This window comes from Mya arenaria, chromosome 14, assembly GCF_026914265.1.
Source record: "Mya arenaria isolate MELC-2E11 chromosome 14, ASM2691426v1".
NCBI classification, from domain to species: Eukaryota; Metazoa; Mollusca; class Bivalvia; order Myida; family Myidae; genus Mya; species Mya arenaria.
In genome coordinates, this window is record NC_069135.1 from 44,557,304 (window position 1) to 44,581,103 (window position 23,800).

The window sequence follows — 23,800 nt, forward strand, 5'->3', positions numbered from 1 at the left end:
ATAGTAAAAATCATATTACGCTTAACTACGTACTCAACTGTTAATTAAATTAATTTATACTGGGTACGGTTTCATTATTCAAGGCGATGTTGTTGTATACTAAAATAACAACCTCTTTGTTCCAAAAGGCCTTAACAAGAATCCAAGAACAAATAAAAATAAGAAGTCTTCTTATTTCGTTTTAATTATTCAAATTTCATGTTCATTTTTGTAAAAAGTGATTGATAAATTTTGAATGTCAAAATATTTATTTGAATATGTACATTTATATACATAAAAGAGAGTTTTGGCTTTTCAGATACATAATATGAGCATTTATGATCTACATCACAAAAGGGCACATGTATATTTACACACAATACATAATATACAGCTAGACGATTGGTCCGAAGTATGTGTGTACATCACCTTTTTACAAATACATATGACAATGTGAAAAAAGAAATGCTATGTCTATGTACATAAAGTTTCACTAGTGTATAAACAGGGCGTTAACATCATTTATCCTTACGAATAAGACAGCGTTTGCTTTTTAAAAAATATCTTTTTATCAGTGAAATCAAAACTGACCAAGAACGACGATGAAATTATTATTTAAATATAAACATAACTTGTAAGCTGTTCAACACAACATAAATGTACAAAATAAATGTAAAACAACTGCAGGCGACGGATTTTTTATCAATAAGAAACATAATTTTGGGATATAAAATGCTCAATTTCTTGTTAATTAGTAACATTTTAAAGGAGATGTTGTCAAACTATTACACATAATATTATTGGAAAATTGTATATATAATGTGTTTGTTTATACAAATTTAAAAAGACAATGATAGAAAACATTTACAAATGCGTCATATAATTCGTGAGCAAGGCAATATTGTTAATCTGAACATTACCCTTAATCGCTTCTTTATTATTATGAAATTTTCTAAAGTGCGCTATATGAATTTTTTACCAATTGACACCCTAAGAACTTCAATTGCTGTTTATTGCGGTAGCTTCAGAATATAATATGTTTGTAAAAATGTTAAGCTCAAAGTCATGGACATAGTTGGAAATATTTTAAAAGTGTCTAAATTTCAATACTTGAGAATCATAAATAAGACAATGAGTTTAAAGGATATTGTTTTGTACTTGTTTGTTTTTTTTACAAAATTGTACACATGCTAAAAATACTACGTATTACAAAAGATTCTGAAGCAGGTCTTAAGCTCACGATCAAACGGCAGTTCCACTGCTTCGAAACAAAGTAAGTAGGTCAAAATGTCATAACCAATGTCATCAAGGGAAAAAAATGAAATTTGTTTGCAAAACTCTTCACAAAACAATAAAACTATACACTTTCTACAAATTCCAATGCCTCATAGTAACAAATATTCAAAATACATTTGAAAGGTCATGCTAGAGGTTATCTTTGCAGCCATGTTTTTGACAAATTTGGTTGGTGTTAGCACTTTTGATTACGATAATTTCTTTCAAATTACTTTCAATTTTGACTATCGGTTCCATCGAAGTGTCCTTTAAATTCATTGAAAGAAAGTAGGTTCTGCCTCTGACGGCCATATTTTGTTGGCAAGTCTGGTTTGACATTCATGAAAAAGGGGTCACCTTATGATTATATCCGATGTCCGATACAGATAATTAGTTTCAGTGGAACGGTTTTGTTTAAAGCTTTAAGGGGGAATGCTCCTTATGACAATGCTATTATTACTTAATTATTTTGAATTTATACAATAAATTTTAGTGAAGAATATTTTTTCTATTGAGTCGAAAAGCGGAAAAAGTGGCTCGATCTCTTTTTTCAACGGATAAGATTTTTTTTTGCCATCATGAAGTAATCTCATGATCATTTCTCCAATATGAATCTTAAATGATATTGCTATTGCCACAGCATCAAACTATTTCTGCATGGAATTATTGTTTCAATATTGTAAGGGGCTGATATATGCAAAGCTTTTTTATCAATTTGACAATGTGGTTATAGTGGAGATCTTTGTTTTTTACCTTTTGCTAATATGTGTTATGCGCCAATTATTAATCAACCGAATGTGCTCATGGGGAAGTCGGTACTCATGTTGAAATATGTTTATCACGAATCATGTAGTCTTAAAACATTAAAATTGCTATAGTTCACAATTAGTTATCGGGGTGGGTTAGATTAGATTATTATTATACAATATATGACAGTTTTCATTGAGTGCTATTGTTCTGAAGTTGAAGTGGCTTTATCCACGGTTGGTTTTGGAATGAACGGTTCGTCACAAAAGTCATCATCATCTTCTTCTAAGCTGTCTGAAAATACATCATTTACAGTCTCAATTGTCATAGTTGTAGTAAGTGCCGATGTCGTGATTTTTTGAGCGTCCTTCACATGCCCGTTGTGGGTCTCGTAAGAGGCATAAGACGAGGCGTTGCACAACGCTCCTGGACTGTTAACGCTCGGTATGAAAGGTTTGGCAAAACTTCGCCCGGCTGCCTGTAAACCTGGCGTTGCGCCTTGTCGAACGTTCTTGTGTGGTTGAAAAATCACAATGTAAACCTTTGGTCCAAATAAACACACAAGCGCGACAGTAGCACTTATACTAACACACATACACAATGAAGTCACTTCGATCTGAAAAGTAAACAAATCTACAGTTAATGTGATGTAAAATGGATCAATAATTTAAAACAAAATAAATCGACGATTTTGACGAATTTAAAAAAAAGCATTTATTTTTTCGTAAGCTACAATCGTTGTTTAGAACTATTCTTATTGAAACTAACATTTCTCGCGCCTGTGTGAAAAGCATGCATCTAATGTGTAAAAGAGTATTATTGAATGATGTCGTTACCTTAAAGTCATGATTGGCACCAAAGTATATTGGAATGAATGCTAACCACACGATACACGTGCTGTACATGGTGAATGCTATATACTTGGCCTCATTAAAGTTTTGGGGGATCTTTCTCGTTTTGAATCCAAACACCGTACACAGAATAATAAGAAGCATGTTATATACGAGCGATAGAAGGATTGCTATCTGGCTCGCCTTGCAAGTTAGCACGAGGAAGTCCGTGTAGTGCTTCACGTATAGTGTTTCTGGCTTCTCGAAACCAATCCATGTTAATCCTCCAACTATTTGCACGGATACAAGGCTTAAACAGATACAGATTTGAGACCGCGGACTCGTGTAACTTGGTTTCTTGACCATCGCCTTCACTCCGCGGTTAAATATCCTGTATATTCGATTTGTTTTGACGAGCACCGATGCGTAGATGAGACAAAGAGATATGCCAAGCATGAATCTTTTTACTGTACATAAGATAACAGTCGGTTGTGCAAGAAGTATAAATGTTGTTCCGTATGACATGAAAATCCCACACAAAAGAACATAACAAAGTTCACGGCCCGAAGCCATTATTAAAGGAGTGCGATTAAACTTGATAAACACGTATATAACGTAACCAGCCGCCAACATTCCCAATGATGAAACAGAAACCGGAAGTAGGACCCAGAGAGAGTCCCAGTTGAGATGCATGACAGGAAGGGGAATACATAAGGTCAAATTTCTATTCGGTGTGTAGTCATCTGGGCAATCCTGACAAGTGTACTCATTCTGAAAGATCATAAAACAAAAATGTTACATGAGCGTTATGTGAAACCTAGCATTATATGCACATTCATATCCAATCAATTGATCATGATCATGGCCTGACAAATACAGTTATGAGTAAGTCTCAGTCTAGCTATGTAGCTTAAAATTTAAATATTACTCTGATGCCTGTACAACGTAAAATAAAACCATTGCTCAAAAACCACAACCGTTATAAAGAAGACCATGTAAAGTCTATATATTAATGATGAGGTTGAACATATCCAAAGGAGGTTAAACTCTTGTGTTCGAATAGTTACACATCGTGTTTTTGAAGTATAAGGGCTACCTTTAACATCTGATTTTCCCGGCATCGTATGCAGACCCAGCAACACGTGTCGCTCTCCACAGTGTTATTCTTGATGTATCCAAACGGGCATTCTTCCGAACAAACAGACCTCGGAACGTTGGTAGTGCGGTTTCGGAAAAGTAGTGTGTCGTTGAATATCACCAATCTGAAATTAAAAATTGTTGAGTAGACTTTGAAAAAATCTGTAAACAACATTTCCTTACTATTTAAAAATAAATAAGGCTGTTTTTGCAGAATAATTTTAAATGGTAGTAAAATAAAAGCAAAACTAGATAATTAATTGTGTATTACCCTGGTTGTCTAGATTTCTATACTTTAATATATCTTAATGATTGTTTCAAATTAAACAATGCATAAGCCCGTGCTCATGGACCGTTAACTGTGGTATTTTTGCACTGGTTAATTCAAACGTTTTCCATACATTGGATGTAGTTTGTTCTTGTTTTTCGGGAAAGATAATTTTACCAGACAATATGAACGCGAGTGTGCTTTCGAGGGAGAGATACTCCATACCTATCAATCCACTCGCCCACTCGGACATAGTCGTATCTGTCTCCCGTGAGATGCTGGTATTGGAAAATGTCATACTTGCCCAGCCCGTCTCCTTTTGAATCAAACTTCACCTCATCTCCTCCGATACCTAGGGTAAAACGTAAACAATTGACTATACTACAATAAGAAACCAAAAACTCAAAATCTGAGTTTTGAGCTTATTGAAATAATCTTTGTAAAAATAGATATAATTTTCTTCCATTATATTAAAACCAGCAAGTTTTCCACGTTACAAAACTAAAACGTTTGTACTGTAGAGAAGAACATGAAATGGATATTTATAAAAAGAACAAGATAAATATATATCTTCTGTAAGTTATTGACAATCTTCATCAATAAAAATAGAGACAAACTTACTTTTTCAAACATATGGAGGTCTTAACTGATATAAAGGCTTAAAGAGTAATTGATTCTTATTACACAGATAAAAATAATTTACCAACGAAAGAGACATTGCGGATATAATTCAGCACTTCCTCTCCCGTTATATAGCCAGCCTCGAGGCATTCCCGAGGACCTAGCGGACATGAGTCCGTTAGAAGGCTGTGCACGGCATGGGCGAGGGCATAGACCGAGTCTATCACAAACTGAACCAGGCCTTCCTGCTCGTAGTGGGCCTTGTTGAAAGCTGATATGTCCTCTGTACCTGATATCAAATAAATTTATACGGTTACAATGTCACAACTGCTTGTGTTTTATCAATTCCTTTCTAGTTTTTATAAAGTCTTTGGTCATATAGGGATAGGTTCACAAAGACTCATTTTTGGCTTTGCAAATTTGCAAAAACAAAAAATAACTCAACGTTTGTATTTAAAGAAGTGCTATAAAACTAAAAGCCTTATTATGTAATGCAAATAACACAATCGTTTTGCGTTGTGTTTTTTTGTATAAAAGCAATTATAATTTTTATAAAAATGATAATTATGCAGTTGATGAAAACAGCGTACATTCGCATCTAAATAATGTTTTTAGATATCATATGAACACCTCTCTTATATTCAATTTATTATATATTATTGATATTTTTAATAAGTGACCACAAACTCTGAATGCTGTACACTACTCAAACGCTCGAAAAGGATGTAGTCACTCCGAAATAAATTAACAATAGTTCCAAAAAACCTAAAATATGGTAAAACATTTTAACTCATAGAGTGTGGTTACTATTTTTATTTGTATTTGTTAAGGCTTATGTAAAGCATATATTTCCTACATCGAAGCTGCGGTAGCAAATAATTGAGCTTTTGTAAACCATCCTATTCGAAAAATACATAGAAAACACTTTAATGATAACTTAAAAACCCAAAAACAAAGTTTGAAGACACGGGTGTACGAATCCGATAAAACTTGACATGTATTTCATATTAGCGTAAACTATCCGTCATTAATACAAAAACCGCTACTTGAAAAGATTTAATATTTTTAAGTTATATATAAGTTTTCTCGGAGAGAAATTCTATTAATACACTATACTATTTGAGAAACAAAACAAAATGCTATATAATCATAGTAAAAATATATTACTTCCCTTTAATACATCATATATTAATAGTAACGTCATTATGGTGTCATTCAAAATGTAATTTATGGAAAAATGATATAATGGTGAACCAATTTAAATTCAACGAAAAAAAACAACGATGTTGATATCTTACATGCACTAACACATCATTGCATCTTTATGAAGAAATGCTTACCTAGATATTTCTTGACTCTTTCATCATATAATACTGCTTTTTTATGAAAATTTGCAAATTAACACTATCAGTGCACACGCCTTTTAAGGCAGGTGACAAAAATCACGCTATTTCAAACTACGGTTATTGTAAAGGTTATAATGAATAGTTGTTAAGGAACATGGCATTTCTCTGGTTGGCGTTGACAAATAGTTTAAAATTATTGCAAAATACGACACCTATCATTATTGAGTGCATATGACAATCTTACAGGCTTACCTGTCTTCATATGATGTATATTTTGGTGGGGTTCAAAGCAACGCAGTTGTTTACATTATTTTAGTGAATACACACTCATAATCATTTAACCAACTTAGTGTTCGATATTATATTTTGTCATCTGACCAAGGCTCTGTCCACCTGATTCATATCAATAACGGCTCACTGTTGATTCACCAACATAATTTCTACCGCATATTTAAAAAATACAGTCATCCCATTTGACTAAATATAATTTCGAACACTAACGCACTTTTATGCGTTGGTCTACCTACCAGAGCAGCGTGTTCTGTTCGGCTTGTCTTGCATGGTGCAGTCGAAGATAGACTCCCAATATTCACTGAACCATGGATCAATCTGGGCATGAGGCAACGTAAGACCCAAAAAGTACTCGTCGAAATCTGAAAAAGAGGTGATCGGATATTTTAAAGATATATAAAGAATTATGCACATTTTGTGATGGTGTGAATATTTGCTCCAATGTACTACAGAAACAAATTCTTAAGGTAAATGTAAAATAAAGAAAGTATGGGCTTTCAATGTGTGTGTAGGGGGTGTTACACATTGCATGCAGTATACTCTTAAGATGGTTTGTCTACCGGAGTTCATATTGGAAATAGGCACTTACATAACACCACTAGTATTTTCTCTTATAATAGTTGGAGTGATACGATTGTCCTCAATCAACTAATATTAACGCCTAATCATGGAATGTTAGAAAATCAAGTTTATGTTAAGGATCGTCTTGACATTGTTTGGAAGAACAATGATATGAATACGGTCACATGTTCATGTCTGAGATTGTGTATGTTGATATTTTTCACGAAATAGTTAGGATAAGTTTGCTTTGTAGGTTCTTTTCAGCGCAAAAGTGATTGAACTGATGAAAACCTACAAATATATCATTACTGGACTGGAAAATAACAAAGCTTCAAAATTAACGTTTAGACGAAAACCACATGGGATTATGATTATCCTGTGAGAGTGCAACAAACACAAATGTAATGCATGGAAATTTATGTGGGTGTATTAAAATAACCATTCTGAAACGTGTCCTGCTGTTTTTATGACAAACTAACCGACGCACTTTCATAAAGGACAGCTCTTTATAGTGGTTTTACTACCGAATGACATTTCTTCTTTAATAAATCCTTGTATGTTACTTACTTTTTTCGCGAAGGTGGTTTTTGCAACAAAGCCATCCGTTTGTACGTCGCAAATTTGCAGTGATTTATTTTGCTTTAGACAAACATCATCATAAATAAGAAATATTCATTATTGTCGGGCGAATTCCAGAAATAACGTGGGCATAATTTTTATGGGAATAGCTTTTTTCCAAGGCACGCGTATAAATCACCGTCGCCAATATCTAGTTAATTTACTTTACGATTTTTAATAGCGGTGATATAATTTATTAAACGGCAAACATTTTTGCAATCGTGAATTTTACATAAATAAGTAATAAGAATGGGCACATGGTCGAAAGTGTCAGTTGCTTTCAATAATACAATAAAATCTATATGGACACGCCCTGTAGTCGACACTTAAATTAAACCTGTTTAGAGGCACAAGGACAGAACCAAAACGTCAATGGACTAGAGACACAAACGTATAAACACTTCATACACAACATCGTCAACTTTGATTAAAACCTACGTGAAAATGGTTTTCGAAAAACCATGAATAAACTATCAATGACTAGACAACACATAATTAACGCTATATGCTCGGAACACACTACATCAACACAATGAAAACTATTTGAAAACAGCAATACATTATTAAGATATAAACAAATCGTATTCACCTGCAATAACCCGACGCTTCGGAAGCAGACTAAGCGTCCCTTCTGCGAAAATTTCCTGTCCATACACAGGATGTATCTTGGCACCCCAGCTGTCTGACGCCAAAAACGTCAACTCCATCGTTCTGTTACGACGTCGTAACGTCAAAAGCAGTTTACGACAGTTGTCTTCGTTGACAAACATTACCACAGCTTTTGCCTATTAAATTTAAACAGAAACATCATAATACATATTAGATCATGAAATGTATAAGACATGGCAGCATTTTATGAAATATATACATATATATACATTAACCTGTTGGGTTTTTTGTATATATGCAGCTAAATGAATTTATTGTGTTATAAATTATTCACCAAATGCTTAGGAATACACTCCGTTTGGAAAAATTCCACATTATCAAACTGACTATCCTAATAAATTTAAAACTTCTTATAATAAACAGATTTGCATGTGGTCCCACGGGTTCGACTTATCTGAATAACCTTATGAATAGAGATGAGATCGTCCACAATTTTGTCGAATTCTTCGTCCGTCGCCATCCGTGATATCTTCAACGATTGGGCCACACAGATGCCTGAAGTGAGATCAAAGCGTTCATTTTCAGTATAGTCATGACGCAATGGAAATGTCATGGACACGAAGTTTACACCCACCTTGTTAACAGGCACTTGGGGTACACAGGATCAAAAAGAATTACATCCACCATGTTAAATCTAATGCACTTGGGATATACAGGGTCAAGAAAAATCTTACTTCCACATCCTTTAATAGCAATGGAGATAAAGAGGGACAATCTTATTCAAACGCACTTGTGTTATACAGGGACAAGAAGCTTACCTCCATCTTGTTCAAAGGCACTTGAAGTATACAGGGACAATAAGCTTACCTCCATCTTGTTCAAACGCACTTGCGATATACAGGGACGAGTAGCTTACCCCCATCTTGTTCAAATGTACTTGAGTTATAGAGGGACAAGAAGCTTAGCTCCATCTTGTCCAAAGGCACTTGAGGTATACAGGGTCAAGAAGCTTACCCCCATCTTGTCCAAACGCACTTGAGTTATACAGAGACAAGAAGCTTACCTCCATTTTGTTCAAACGCACTTGAGGTGTAAAGGGACAATAAGCTTGCCTCCATCTTGTTCAAACGCAATTGAGGTATACAGGGGCAGTAAGCTTATCTCCATTTTGTTCAAACGCACTTGAGGAATACAGGGACAAGAAGCTTACCCCCATCTTGTTCAAATGTACTTGAGTCATAGAGGGACAAGAAGCTTACCTCCATATTGTCCAAAGGCACTTGAGGTATACAGGGTCGAAGCTTACCTCCATCTTGTCCAAACGCACTTGAGTTATACAGAGACAAGAAGCTTACCTCCATTTTGTTCAAACGCACTTGAGGTATACAGGGACGAGAAGCTTACCCCCATCTTGGTCAAAGGCACTTGAGGTAAACAGGGACAAGAAGCTTACATCCATCTTGTTAAACAGCACTTGAGGTATAATACAAGACTGCTAATTTCTGATACCTAGTGCCCTATTTCATTCTGCATAGATTGAACGAGTTTACGTCCAAAGAAAATATTTTTAAACATATACTCCAAAAAAGCAGTATACACACTATTGTTTGGCTTTCAGAAAAATGCTATTATAAGTCAATCAATGATATATTTCACATTTTAGTAATTAATAAGCATATATTTTCAAATGATTATGATTAGACGGGGTAACCAAGCACCTTATTTAACATTTTCGTGAATGGCTCAGTGAACTGACAAGCTCATTTGTACACCTCTCCAGAACAGACATTCAACACTTCACCCTCTGCACAAAACGGTCATAAATATTAGGATCACAGGCTAAAATAAATGTATTTTTCACATGTACGAAGAAACGTACATTTACTTTACTTATGGCGGCTCTTTCTGTAAAAAACATACAATCCAACATAAATTATATATTTCTATGTGTAATATGTAATGACGGACGCTATTGGTGTACCTGTATTGTGTTCATTGGAAGACATTTCGTAAAGACGGGCTAGATGAAAGAAATATCGTTTCGAAATATTTGTATACTATTGATATGATACTTTATCAGGACAAAAATAACACCATTATGATTCATCGCCAATTCGCCGGAACATTTCTTTAGCATCCCAGACACGGCATCAAAGAATTGACAGTATTGTTCTGGATTGCATGTAATAGTTCATCCAAGTTATTCTGTAACCGAATTTATTATCAATAACGACGAGAAATGCCCCGTCGCAAATAATATAAGTAACGATTGACGAACTACGACAGAGCAGTGCTTGTCAAGTTGATTCTTTAATGTAATAATTGTGGTTATTTCAGATGTTCCATGTAATAAAAAAAAGTTATTAACGCTCGTGTTACATGATATTTCACATCGGCCCCTGGTACGTAGTACTTGATACAAAGTTATCCATAAATTAATTGATAAAACAATGAAAAACGAAGGGACAATCCCAGTGTCCCAAAACTTATTAAGTAGAAAATGACCCAAGCGATAATGAACAAGAGACACAAAGGTATAAACACCACATATACAAGATATACCACAAACAGACCACATACGCATCAAAACATCATAACCGAGCCTTGCCTTATGACAATTTGAACATTTACTTCACGTGTTCTTATTTTTAGTTTCATTCATTTTGAACATTCCATTCTAGTAACATGTTCTACATAAAGTACCATGTCTATAACTTTCAGAATACGAGTTACAACTTACAACTTGTTTATCCGGTGGATGTCATAGACATTTGCGGTGGATGGGCTAAAACATATACATCGCTAATTAAAAGACAAAAATGCATTAACGATCATTTAAACGCCGTGATTTGTAAATTCAGTTATTCAATACATCAGCTATGGACAAGTTTCCCCGAAACACAAATTCAATTGATTTTAGATCGGAAATCATAGTTCTTATAGTCCCCGTGTAAATCAGACTGTCTCGGAACGACATCTACAAGATTCGAACGGCATGTAAATTTACCAAATTTCAGCAACCTTTTGCCGACATTTCTCCAGGCACTTGTTAAGGCGACATGCTTCGACATGCTTAGGGATTAATATTAAGATATTAGGATAAGATAAGTAGAAACAATTAAGACACTTGACGCCAGTGGTATGACAGTTATTCGTATAACATTAAGCTTATTAACGATTTGAGACATAACTAATCACGACTTGAACATTGTTTTCCTAATGCATGTCAAAATCAAGGTAGAAATAACACGTCCGCCATTCTAAAAAGACGAAACCGATCTTGAATTGTATTCAATATTGGTCTTAATTTGATCTAAGAACTATGTAGCTGATCGGAATTCGTGATGATGAAAGGTGACTAATACAGTGAATGAAGTCAGTGATGTATAGCTTATACTAGTGTTGATTAACTTTATAGGCTCAACCACATGTTTTGAGTTTCACTCTTGTAAAACAGTGTTAAGCTGAATAGCATGTGTAAGTGCCAAATGTAAAGACTTTTAATGATGTATAAGCAACTCGAATACTTGAGTATCATAATTCTTATTCAGATATTTCGGTTATAATAAATCAATGTCATGGCAAGCTATGCTGGCAATTAATAAACACTTACTTGAAATCATAAACATGTTAAACTTCACCCAACCTGTCACCCAAATGTCTATTGAAATAGGGAGACTTCGAATGAGCGTCGGAATGTTCTGCTACTACCAAATACGCACAAAAGGGACTAAACCGCTTACGGAAATGAACTGATTTGATGGATTTCGATGCTTTAAATCATTTCGATCGACGTTCATAAGATCCATGCCTTGCACCTTCTCTATCGTCCTTCGGTTCTGATGTTTCTACTGACATTGATAGTAGATTAATATAGTCCTAAACAGTGTGCAGAGCTTTTCCAGAATGAAGGACTAATTGTATGTGGATCGACGTAACTTTGACATTCCAGCTATCATAGACACGTTTACACGTTAAATTGATTCATCCCAGTTAGTAAATTATATTTTCACATTCCATCTGAATGTAATAAATATATCCCTCCCAAATTCTAGTGAGTCTGATGCTCATTCATAACAAGACATTTATATATCCCGCCAAGTAGTTCTAGACTCTATAAACATCCTTAAAACCGAAAAGGCAACCGTGCCCGATTGTGTTAATAGCTGTGTTTACCGGTTATTGCATTGGAAATATCGCAGCCTCTTCGGGAACACTTCAATTACTCTCTTCGCTCCGGTAAACTACAAACACAATGAACGCTATTTTAAAACAGTCTCTTCTCCACGAAGTTGGTTATAAATATATCCCTCCCAAATTCTAGTGAGTCTGATGCTCATTCATAACAAGACATTTATATATCCCGCCAAGACGTTCTAGACTCTATAAACATCCTTAAAACCGAAAAGGCAACCGTGCCCGATTGCGTTAATAGCTGTGTTTACCGGTAATTGCATTGGAAATATCGCAGCCTCTTCGGGAACACGCTCCGGTAAACTACAAACACAATGAACGCTATTTTAAAACAGTCTCTTCTTCAAGAAGTTGGTAATTACCGTCGAATATCTTCACTGAGCGCTTTAGAAAGAATTATGCACAAATATAACTTCTTTCACCATGATGATTTCCTTACTAATCCTTCAAGTCAGGTTTTATTCCAAAGGACTCTACCGTCAAGCAGCTTGTTTCGATTTATCACTCGATTTTTCTTGCATTAAATCAGGGAAAAGAAGTTAAAGCAGTTGTCTCGAAAGCCTTTTATAGTGTGTGGCACGAAGGTTTTCTTTTCAAGCTTCGAGAAAGTGGCATTTTCGGATCTCTTTTGGTGTGAATAACTGATTATCTTAGTGAAAGAAAGCAGTGCATTGTTCAATCTGGGACCAAGTCAAACACCGAAACAATACCGCCTCTAGGCTCAATTTAAGGTCCCTTAATTTTTCCATATATCAATGATATTGCTCGGGAATATTAATCACCCAAACGTCATTTTTGCGGATAACACTACCTTAAATAGTTTTGTAGATGACCCTTACGATACTGAAAGGGAAAGGATTCACACGTTGGTTTGTATCATTGAGTCCGGCAAAAACAGAGACACTTCTTATCCATCGTAAAACAAAAAGACCGGTATATCCGCCTGTTTTTATAAGTAACGTTCGAAAAGCTGACGTTACATCACACAAAAAATTTTGTGTCTCACTTTCTAGTCAATGCTTATGGCATGACCATATATATCCACTCCGTCAAACAGAAGGCCTGGCAGCGTATCTACTTCATGCGATCCTTTAAATATATCATTGATCTGAAATCTCTGTCATTGCTTTACACAACACTAATTTGGCCTTTGAATATGCAGACATTGTCACGGAAAACTTATTTCTCTAAAAATAAGCGAAAACATAAACCTTTAAAAGAAATATTCGAGATGTTTTACTCTCTTACACTGACGTATTTTTCAACATGTAATACATCACGAGTTGGAGATAGAAACACGTACAATCTTTGAAACCGTATCAACCTTCGAAATATTGTATGTTATTCACAAATACTATCGGCCTCCTTTTTTCAATCTAACATCTCTTCTTGGATTGCTCTATCAGAAGATGTTTGTTCTTCTCCATCGTTGCATTTTTTTCAAGCAAACCCTTATTAAGAAGAGAACTACAGTACCCAAAGCCTATTATAATCGCAAATCTAGTGCTGCTAACACACTACTGCGTATGCACTGTAGCATTTTTTGCCTTATGGGGCATCTTATTCATCATATTACATATTCTTACTATTCAATTAAACATAACGTCCGTTTCACCATTATTACTAGCTTTGCGGAGTTGTAAAACTCTCTTCTCTATTCTATATATTTATTGTTTTGTGCATATATTACGTGTCTGCTTTTTTAAGTAATGTCACCCATACAAAAAATCATGTTACCGTTATTCCCTTTTATGAACACGTGTTTTTACATACACTAATGTACAAAATATGTTGGTGCACGTTGGTGAACGTTGTTTTATTACGAAAAGAAAAAAAAACTTATTTATAACGTACGTATAATGAAAACAATATATTTTAAATTCAAATTTCAAAGACAACGAACTTTTACAGACAAGTTAGTTGATCGGACTTTCTTACCTAAAGAATATTGTTATTTAAAATCGTTTTTCATTATTTATGTTTAGAAAAAAACTCATTCAAATATATTCCGATGACCAATTAAATACAATAAACTTTTGTTTGCTTGGTTTGTCCCCTTAAAACATAATTTTCATACGAACAAATATTTTTTTGTTCTTTAAAGAGACGAAATTATTTGTTTGTTTTTTTCAACTCAAAGAGCGAAGCACAAAATGTCTTACCGAATTTCTTAGCAATCTCTTCGAATGCACTAACGCCTTTTTCGCCGTAATTTCCGTCGTCGGCAAGGGTACTGACATAGTTCCAACCGAATCGGGCGGCAATGTCAACCATAGCGCGTGCTTGAAACGAGTCAGGGGGCACAACTCGTGAGAAGTATTCGAATCGAGACTTGTCACTGAGATCGATACTTGTTGAGGCGTAACTAATTTGAGGAATCTGAAAGACAAAGGTAAAAAATCGTATGGATTGGTGAGAATTGCAATACTTATACAATTTCTTTGATCAGAATGTATTTAAGAAATATAACTCACCACTGAGGGTCATATGACATTACAAGGCCCGGCCAGTCGGCCAACGAAGGTGTATATGGACAGGGGCGTTAGGCGAGGTCCATTCACCTTCGGGGACTGACTGACCGGTCCTTATAATGTCATATGGCCCGAAGTGGTGTGTTATATTTTTTATATTATACCGAACACTTTTCATTACAATTTAATATTTTTAAAGCGATTTAAATGTGTTTTATTGAACAAAGCTAATAATGTTTACTTGCGAAAAGTTTTCGCCGTTGTGAAAATAGCAAGCCGCACTTACCAGTTGTATGACGTCAGCGGTCCATATTATATTTTTGGTCGGTCCGGACCTCGCCAAAAATGTAATATGGACCGCTGACGTCATTAAACTGGATTTTCATCAAAATACAGTGATATACGGACCGATCGAGTTTATATATACAAAGAAGGGACACATCTATGTGAGGTATAATACTCATAAATAACACACTTAAGGTGTGTTGATATTTGTACGGAAGTGCGAATACCTGCAGCATACGTTGGATGATGTAGACATATGTACGAAAGGTTGAATACCTGCAACACACGTTAATTATGGTGGATATTTGTACGGAAGGGTGAATACCTTCAATACATGTTAGGTGTGTTGGTACATTCGTACGGAAGTGTGAATACCTGCAACACACGTTAGATATGGCGGACATTTTTACGAAATGGTGAATACCTGCAACACACGTTAGGTGAGTTGGGACATTAGTACTGAAGGATGAATGCATGCAACACACGCCAGGTGTGGTGGACATTTGAACGGAAGGGTGAATGCCTGCAATACACGTTAGGTGTGTAGGGACATTCGTACGGAAGTGTGAATACCTGCAACATACGTTAGATGTGGTCGACATTTGAACGGAATGGTGAATGCCTGCAATACACGTTAGGTGTGGTGAACATTTGTTCGGAAGGGTGAATACCTGCAACACACGTTAGGTGTGGTGAACATTTGTTCGGAAGGGTGAATGCCTGCAACACACGCCAGGTGTGGTGAACATTTGTTTGGAAGGGTGAATTCCGGCAACACACGTTAGGTGTGTTCGACATTTCTACGGAAGTGTGAATACCTGCAACACACGTTAGGTGTGTTCGACTTTTGTGTGGTAGGATGAATACCTGCAATACACGTTAGGTGTATTAGACATTTGTACGGAAGGTTGAATACCCGCAACACACGTTAGGTGTATTAGACATTTGTACGGAAGGCCGAATACCCGCAATACACGTAAGGTGTGGTGGACATTTGTACGGAAAGGTGAATACCTGCATCACATGCGGGATAGGGTACGTGAAAGTGGATACATTAAATGTCCGCTATGATTTTCAAATATTTGTTGAATACATTTAATGCACTCTTTGGTAAATAAAGGTATGGCAGGTGCAAAACATTTGTTTAATTTCACCAATTTGTATATTTGTGTACATACATTGTTCACACGCTATGTGTAGATATTTGTATTGGACCGTTTATAAATCGCACGCTGAGTGTGGTAAGTAATTGCATTGAAGTGTCATAAATCGCACACAAGGTGTTGTTAATATTTATTTGAGAGGGTTAGTTCATACAGCACACACTAAGTGTCGTAGATATCTGTATGGGAGGTTTTATACGAAACACGCTACGTGTGGTAGATTGCATGGGAGAATCCATATTTCGCACGCTAGGTGTGTTGATATTTGCATGGGAGGATAAATACAAACAATATAAGCTACGTGTATTTGTATTGAAGTTATTATTCTTACCACAAACTGTGTGTAATAGATATTTCTATTGAAGTTAATACATTAACCAAACGTACCATGTGGTTGATACTTTTATTGAAGATTGCATATATTTAACACATGCTAGATGTGGTTGATATTTGTACGGGAGGGTTAGTTCTTACAATTCAAGCTAGGTTTGTGAGGTACTTGTGGGCCAGGGTAAACATATGACACACGTCAGGTGTGGTTGCTATGTGTGTGCGAAGGTGAAGATATTTGTATTGATGGGTTGATTATTGCTCCACACGATATTTGCAGTAGATATTTGTAAGGGATTGTTTATACAAACAACACAATGATTTAAAGGCTTGGAGAGTCTTCATTCTCATATTTAACAATCAATAAATCGAAAATACAAAAACCTCGGAAATGGAATTTCGTATGATAATGACATCAATCCAAAACAATACTTTATTGTATGCTTTTCTAAAGTAAATGCAGTAAGCCCACTTTCCCAAGAACATCTCTTCAAATAACAATGTGAAAAACCACGATGCTTCATTACGGAAACGTGAACGGCATGGAGAAAATTTACGCCACAAATGGATAGAACGGCTGTTATTTTGCAGTCTGGAAGATTTGAAAAAACTAATTGACAGAATTAATTGCGACTTTCCTCTATTGTTACGAGAAAACGAAATAACGAAATGAAGCAGATTTACCCTTAAAAAGCTAATTAGGGTGCATAAAAGGACCTACGAAATTGATTTCTACTGTTCTACCCTCTGACTAAAAATTTGTATTTATCTTTATTAAATACCATTCAAAAAGCACTCTGCTATTAATGACTATTTTAAGCTTCAATGAAGAGTTCTATTTGCCATCAACAATAATAAATTAAAGGTAATGATTTAGCACTGATTTCATACAAAACCAGAATTTCTGAGAACATCTATATGTCAGGGGACTTCTTGCTTTAGTTTTAATATAACAAATATTATATGGGTGACAAGAAAAAGTTTGCAAATATTATTTTCCCCTTTTAAGATCAAAACAGTATGTTTTTCAGCTTCTTTGCAGACTAACATTGATCTGAATATCTGGGCCAGTTGTATAAAACTGGATAAGTAATCTGCAGTTTATCTTCTGGTAAGTTTGCAGATGCAAGCAATTTAATTGTCCAAAGTCATTATTGGATAAATGTTGACAAATCAAAGAACATATCGACTAGCTTTCACCAAACGAAAGAATTACTTGGCTTTATACAATATACTGCTGGCGTTTTTTAATCGATCCTGGACAAATACTAGAAGAGTACTTGACTGTAATATCGAATCCATTACACAATGTGTTACGGATACAAGAAAACTTCATTCGTTCAGCCTTTAAGTCTGCGAATATTTTAGAAATGCCGAAACTAGACAATATCTTATGAAAACATGTTTGATATTAAAGCTCAAAGCGGCAATGAAATATGCAAAAAAATGTTTAGCTCATCTGATCCTTTGATCAATTTAATTTCACCGTGCAACCTTTCTATTCGACAATTGTCTATAAACAACTTGTTAAATCGTTTAAAACTAGATAATACCGTTAACTAGTTTAGTTTGCTTTTGCATACAGACAATTTCTTATTGATATATATCTGGAAAAAAAAGAAAAACACACGAGTGTGTGCATTTGCCCCGCTACGCTCTGATTTAACAAAATCGTCAACGTAGTAACACACTATATAAAACAGAGATAGTTGGGAAGCACAATAAACACCTGAATTATGAACATATCATACCGTTAATTGCTATGAATACGTGTATATATGCTCTGTATTAGAGAATGTATAGGATAAAGGCAGTGTGTGTTGACAATCGCCACTTGTTGATGAACATGCGTTATTGAATTTGTCTTTAAGAATAAGGCTATGAACAAATAAAAACAGATTTACGGATAGAAACTTCCTCTTTATTCCCCAAATAATCTTCATCCTTTAACATTCATTATTAAACAGATATTTCTGTACATGGTACATACTCATTCGTATGCAATATTGACACTTTCCCCGGCTTATCAACCATAAAATTGTAGACAAATAAAATGTTGCATTTCGATTCCCTTTTTTCTATAATCATCAGCTACTGGTGGATATAAAGAAAAGTAAATTAGAAACTTGTTTCCTCTGAAAAAAAAAACAATAAGAAAATAATACAGTTCAATGTATATTATTCTGACAAAGAGAATATGAGTGATGACTCCCATTGGAAGATTCTATAATAATAAAATTCGGCTGTGGAATAAATCATTTGTTGACTACAACAAGCTCAGAATGTAAATGACAACAGCCATCAAAGTCAATGTCGTGACATTGCATAAGCTATGTCCTTAATTCCGTCTAAAATATCTCATATCATTAAGCATTGTTATCATGTCAACTCAAAAATTAATTCGACATATCTCCTCATAATGAGATATGAAGCCTTAATATCAGAAGATTCGCGTTAATACTCTCAATGCAAAAACTTTGTATTGGGAATAGATCTATGACAAGGCTGTTATGCAGTTGTCGTAAATTTGGAATAATGAAATACGGAACCCGGTAAACTTGCATTAACATGTGTCTGAAATTGCTGTCTTAAATACAGAAAAACAGTTTCGACAAACTAATTAGTTGGCTTTTCTACGGAGAAAAATAATTATTTTCTGTTTTAATCTAATATATTGAAACATTGAAAACTTCAGGATAAGCCAAATAGACATACATTTGAAGAAAACCTTGATAAAGTCCTAATAGGCACGAACTTAAGACACATATGTTAGATAGTGAATGATTAGTTATGTTTTACGTATACAAGCTTCACTCATACATAATGATCGCTAATTAAATATTGGATATGACTGTCCTACAGTGAAAGACCACATATCAAAGTGTTGGCTGTGTTTCGATAATAGAAACACTACGCTTAAATAGATTTGCCTTATCTTAGTCAAAGCTTCAATCCTGATCAGTAGTATCCAATCATCAAAATCCATGTAGTTTCACATCTGATGCGTTCTCCTCTATGTCAATAGCGAGAGAGAAAGTAATAAATTCAGACTAAGTAGTACCTTCGTCACAAACATTGATACGCCTGCGACAGATGAGCTGTACGCTACTGTACAAAAGCATGCTTTTTCAACTTCGCTTAACAATTACCAATTGAAAACATTAACATTAACCTAGATAAATGTAATGACGCACGAATTTGGGAATAAAAATAATAGTATGTAAAATCTAACTATATTATTGTTTCGCAATACATTCAGCGATCCCATGAACCTGATTCATAAAGGAACAGATATAGGCTTGCTGATACTTGTCCCCGAATTTAATATAATCTCCAATTATTTGTCCTAAATTGGCAAAACGATGAATCATCTGTTAGCGAGGCTTATCCCTCTTGAATAGAAACTAAGATAAAAAGTTTTCATTTAATACAAAGAAGCCAAAATATAATCCTTATTTCTAAAACACAACATATCGACTTCAATTTCTATTGAAGCCTTCGAACGAAGTAAATGTTGCTTGGTTTTCAAATGATTACACATTTTGTACGCACTTCTTTTTTTAATTTTCATTAGGCTTAAGATGCAGTTTATGTATTTCTTATCGCTGTATAAATAATGCATTACAGCATCGCATACACACCTCAAAAACCAGCGTGCACTTAGATTTACATAAATAAACTTTTATGCGAGATGAAATTTGCATATTAAATAAAGACAAGGAAGTCGGGATTCATCATAATCTATCTTAATCGAAAACAGCCCATCAATTGAGTAAGATCTGTTTTTACAGTATCAGCAGCAATTTGTGTAAAAGAACTGCGATCGAACTTGGTATAGTGATATAAGCACATCTTAGTGTTTTTTAGATCATAGAGTGACGAACAATGTTAATTATGATTATTTCATTAAAAAAAGATAATCCAATCCAATAATATATGTATTGGCGAATAATTGCATTGATTTTTGTATTGGTGTTCTTTTGCGTATGTTTCATTATGTTTATTTATTGGACTATTGCTTGTATCAATGGGTGGGCTACTGTAAAGGATTTACTTATCTTGCCTTTATATGGCCATATGCAGCCTGTGTCATAAACAAAATATTGGTATCGTTTGTTTTTTGGCCTGCCTAAGTTGTTTCAATAGATTTAGGGTATTTGCTGTGGTGGAAATGTTTCCAGTATGATTTTTGAAACATCAAAACTAGGGGCTCACAGATATCAATGCATTAATTTTAAAGCATTGACATCCTTAAAACATTCACGTTAAGTGACAAACTAATTCACATTCACTTTCAATGCAAACACGTTTTAAATCTCTAACCAGGCTATATATTAATCACATGAAATGGCAAATGCCGCAAGTACAACAAACACATGCATGAGTTTATGCAGGGATTAAATTATTTGTCTATTTTAAAGTTATCATTTGCTTCTAAACATCTATAGTTTAAAGCCACCGCAATATGCGTTCACGCACTTCTATTGGACTGGGGTTTTAGACAGTTTTATTTTACTGAAATAAATAGTTTCACAAGTAAGATGTCTTCTCAATTTTCTTTAAGAAATTATTTGTGTATGTGTTCTGGAATATGTATCCTGTATCACAGGTAACTTGTTTTTAGCTCGTCTGCATCACAATTCCTCTTTTGTTACTTGTTTAATAATCCTCAACGTAATCGTATTTCACTGCAGATTGATTTGCCTGTATCTAAGCTCGGTCAGAATGTCTTCGTTTAACTATCAAGGGTTTATATAAGGATTTTTTCCAATACTAATGATATTGTTATACAATCATAGTAACACAAGTATGATCATATGTATGAATATTTATTATCCAGGTTTTTTGGTAGTTATGAATCGATGCCTTACAAATAAACCTTTTAATCGCCGAATACAGCCTGTTTTCAAAATTGCCACTATAGTAAATGTAAAATTGCATCTACAAGGTCGAATGACTAATTGATCTTGCATTTTTAAAATGAATTCAGTTGTTGCTCGAAATTTCATATTGTTTGACAGTTCTTCATTTTACAGAGAAGTGTTGTTTGATTATGATACATTCCTAGCATATTTCAAGGCAATCTGATTGTTAAAGCACTTTTGTTATTGATGTGCAGGTACCAATGTGAAATTAACTTCCCTCTGAAAGGCCAATATAACACTTCCAATGAAACTAAAGGTTGATCGATTTGCACTGATGATGTTTGTCTTCACAAATAAATCTTCGCCACATAAACCCCTCTCATAAAATCTGCACAGAGAGACCCAGGGTTGCTTTTGATATTGCCTTTAGACTAAGTACAGTACATACATAATGATCGATATTTAATCATTGAATGACCGTCTTAAAGGAGAGACATTGTATATCACGATGACGGCCGTGTTTCTGCCTATATCTCATATGAACGGACATGATTAATGAAGAGCGAATTGCCTGTTGATGTTCGTACTACGGTTTAAGACATTTGGTTTGTCTGAATCTAAGAATTTCTTTTAGTGTATATAAACGGAGAAAATTTATAAAATTGTGACTTTAAAAATAGAAATTATTACTTCGTACATTCCCTTTGAAAAATAATCCTCAACAGAACGTAAACAAAGTATTGTAAAATATCTTCCATGCTCAATAAATTTGTCGGTATTTTATCGCTTATTACCATTATCAGTTGGTTACAAAAGTAAAGAAGATGTAGAAGCATTGATGGCCAATAACAACTTGAAGCCGACAAAAAATGCACATTCTGAGACAGAGAATTACACATCGTTTGGATATTATCTCATTTTGCATGGATTACGGGATGTTTCGGGATTATTTGATCCTGATTAAGATACAATTAAAACATAAGGACAAGCCCAGTAGCTTACACTTAATAAGAAGAGTATGTTAAGTCAAAGGGTTAAGGCCCAACAAACACTTAAAGCCACAGTGCCACTTAAAAAATAACCAACGAATTTCCTGGATCACTGACTCACTGTAAGCTAATGAGGTAAAAAGAGGGCGGAACATAGTGCTTTGCAAACACTACCTAAGCAGTTGACGGATTAGACTGGATAAATAAGAAGATAAATACCGTACTGAACATTTTCAAATGACATTTCACGTAAAGAAAATTAAGCTCCTGTTTCCAAAATAGATGTAAAACATATATTTTCGAATGAGAAATTATCAATTTTGTTTATTGAAAAATCACAGATTGGTTCATGTTTTTGCAGAATGCACTTTTTGTGTTTGACGTAAAAAAGTGTGGCAAATTATTAGGAGTGTTAAAACTAAAATGCTTAAAGCTGGAATCCTTAAAAACATATTGATATTTGCTGAAATATCGTTTTTGAAGACCACAATTTTCATATTACTGTCAACAGCTTTGTTGCTCTGGAAGAGGACCACCCATGCATCATTCATACGAGGTTTAATTGAAATTGTCCTAATTGATATGGAAGAGATGTTTTTGGCAGGAAAATGTTGACGACAGACGACCATCGGACGACGACTGACGACGGACAAAAACCCTATCATAATCTCACGCTGAGCTCTTTGCGCTAAATTGAGCTTAAAATACACAACAGTGCTCCGGGGAAAGTCCTGTTTTGATGTCATGTTTTGTCTATGTATGGGTTTTGCATGTGTTAAAGAACTAATGTTGGTTTAGTTTTAAGTGGTCCCTTTTGCGAATTTCTAAGTTTTTGCCATATTTGGGATGTTCAAGAAGACTGAATCAGGCAAGCTTCGACACATTTATATTCTGCTACGTTTTAAAGTTTGTCCTGATCAATTCTCAGCAAGTAATACCATATAAAGTATTTAAACTTGTCTTCGATATTTACACTCTGGAACTCAGTATTTATCTGTCGAAAACAATCTATGAAAATACACGTGTATTTTCCTGGAATTGATACATCTGATCATATCTAGTGTACATGGAATGCCACACTGTCCTTAAGTCGTAATTCTAAAAGCGTGAGAACCAATCGTCCACTGAATCCTATGCCTCTGGAGATTAATTTGTCAATACTGAAAGAGGTGAGGATGCTGGGAAAGCAATAATGATTTACGCCCAAGTTTAATTACATTT

The 23,800-nt window shown here is 34.7% G+C and overlaps 1 protein-coding gene across 2 annotated transcripts in view; it reads right to left on the reverse strand.

Annotated features, from left to right (window-relative positions):
- Window positions 1-293: 293 nt before the first annotated feature.
- Window positions 294-23,800, reverse strand: part of LOC128216934 (metabotropic glutamate receptor 8-like) — a 92,963-nt gene continuing 69,456 nt past the window's right edge. For both annotated transcript variants that reach the window (XM_052923661.1, XM_052923662.1), the window contains exons 2-10: window positions 14,639-14,855; window positions 8,746-8,837; window positions 8,263-8,458; window positions 6,731-6,856; window positions 4,940-5,146; window positions 4,462-4,588; window positions 3,928-4,093; window positions 2,838-3,602; window positions 294-2,617 (exon numbers count right to left, since the gene is read on the reverse strand). In XM_052923661.1, the coding sequence (XP_052779621.1) occupies window positions 2,204-2,617; window positions 2,838-3,602; window positions 3,928-4,093; window positions 4,462-4,588; window positions 4,940-5,146; window positions 6,731-6,856; window positions 8,263-8,458; window positions 8,746-8,837; window positions 14,639-14,855 (2,310 nt within the window). In that variant the 3' untranslated portion in view covers window positions 294-2,203. The remainder of the gene's footprint in view (window positions 2,618-2,837; window positions 3,603-3,927; window positions 4,094-4,461; window positions 4,589-4,939; window positions 5,147-6,730; window positions 6,857-8,262; window positions 8,459-8,745; window positions 8,838-14,638; window positions 14,856-23,800) is intronic.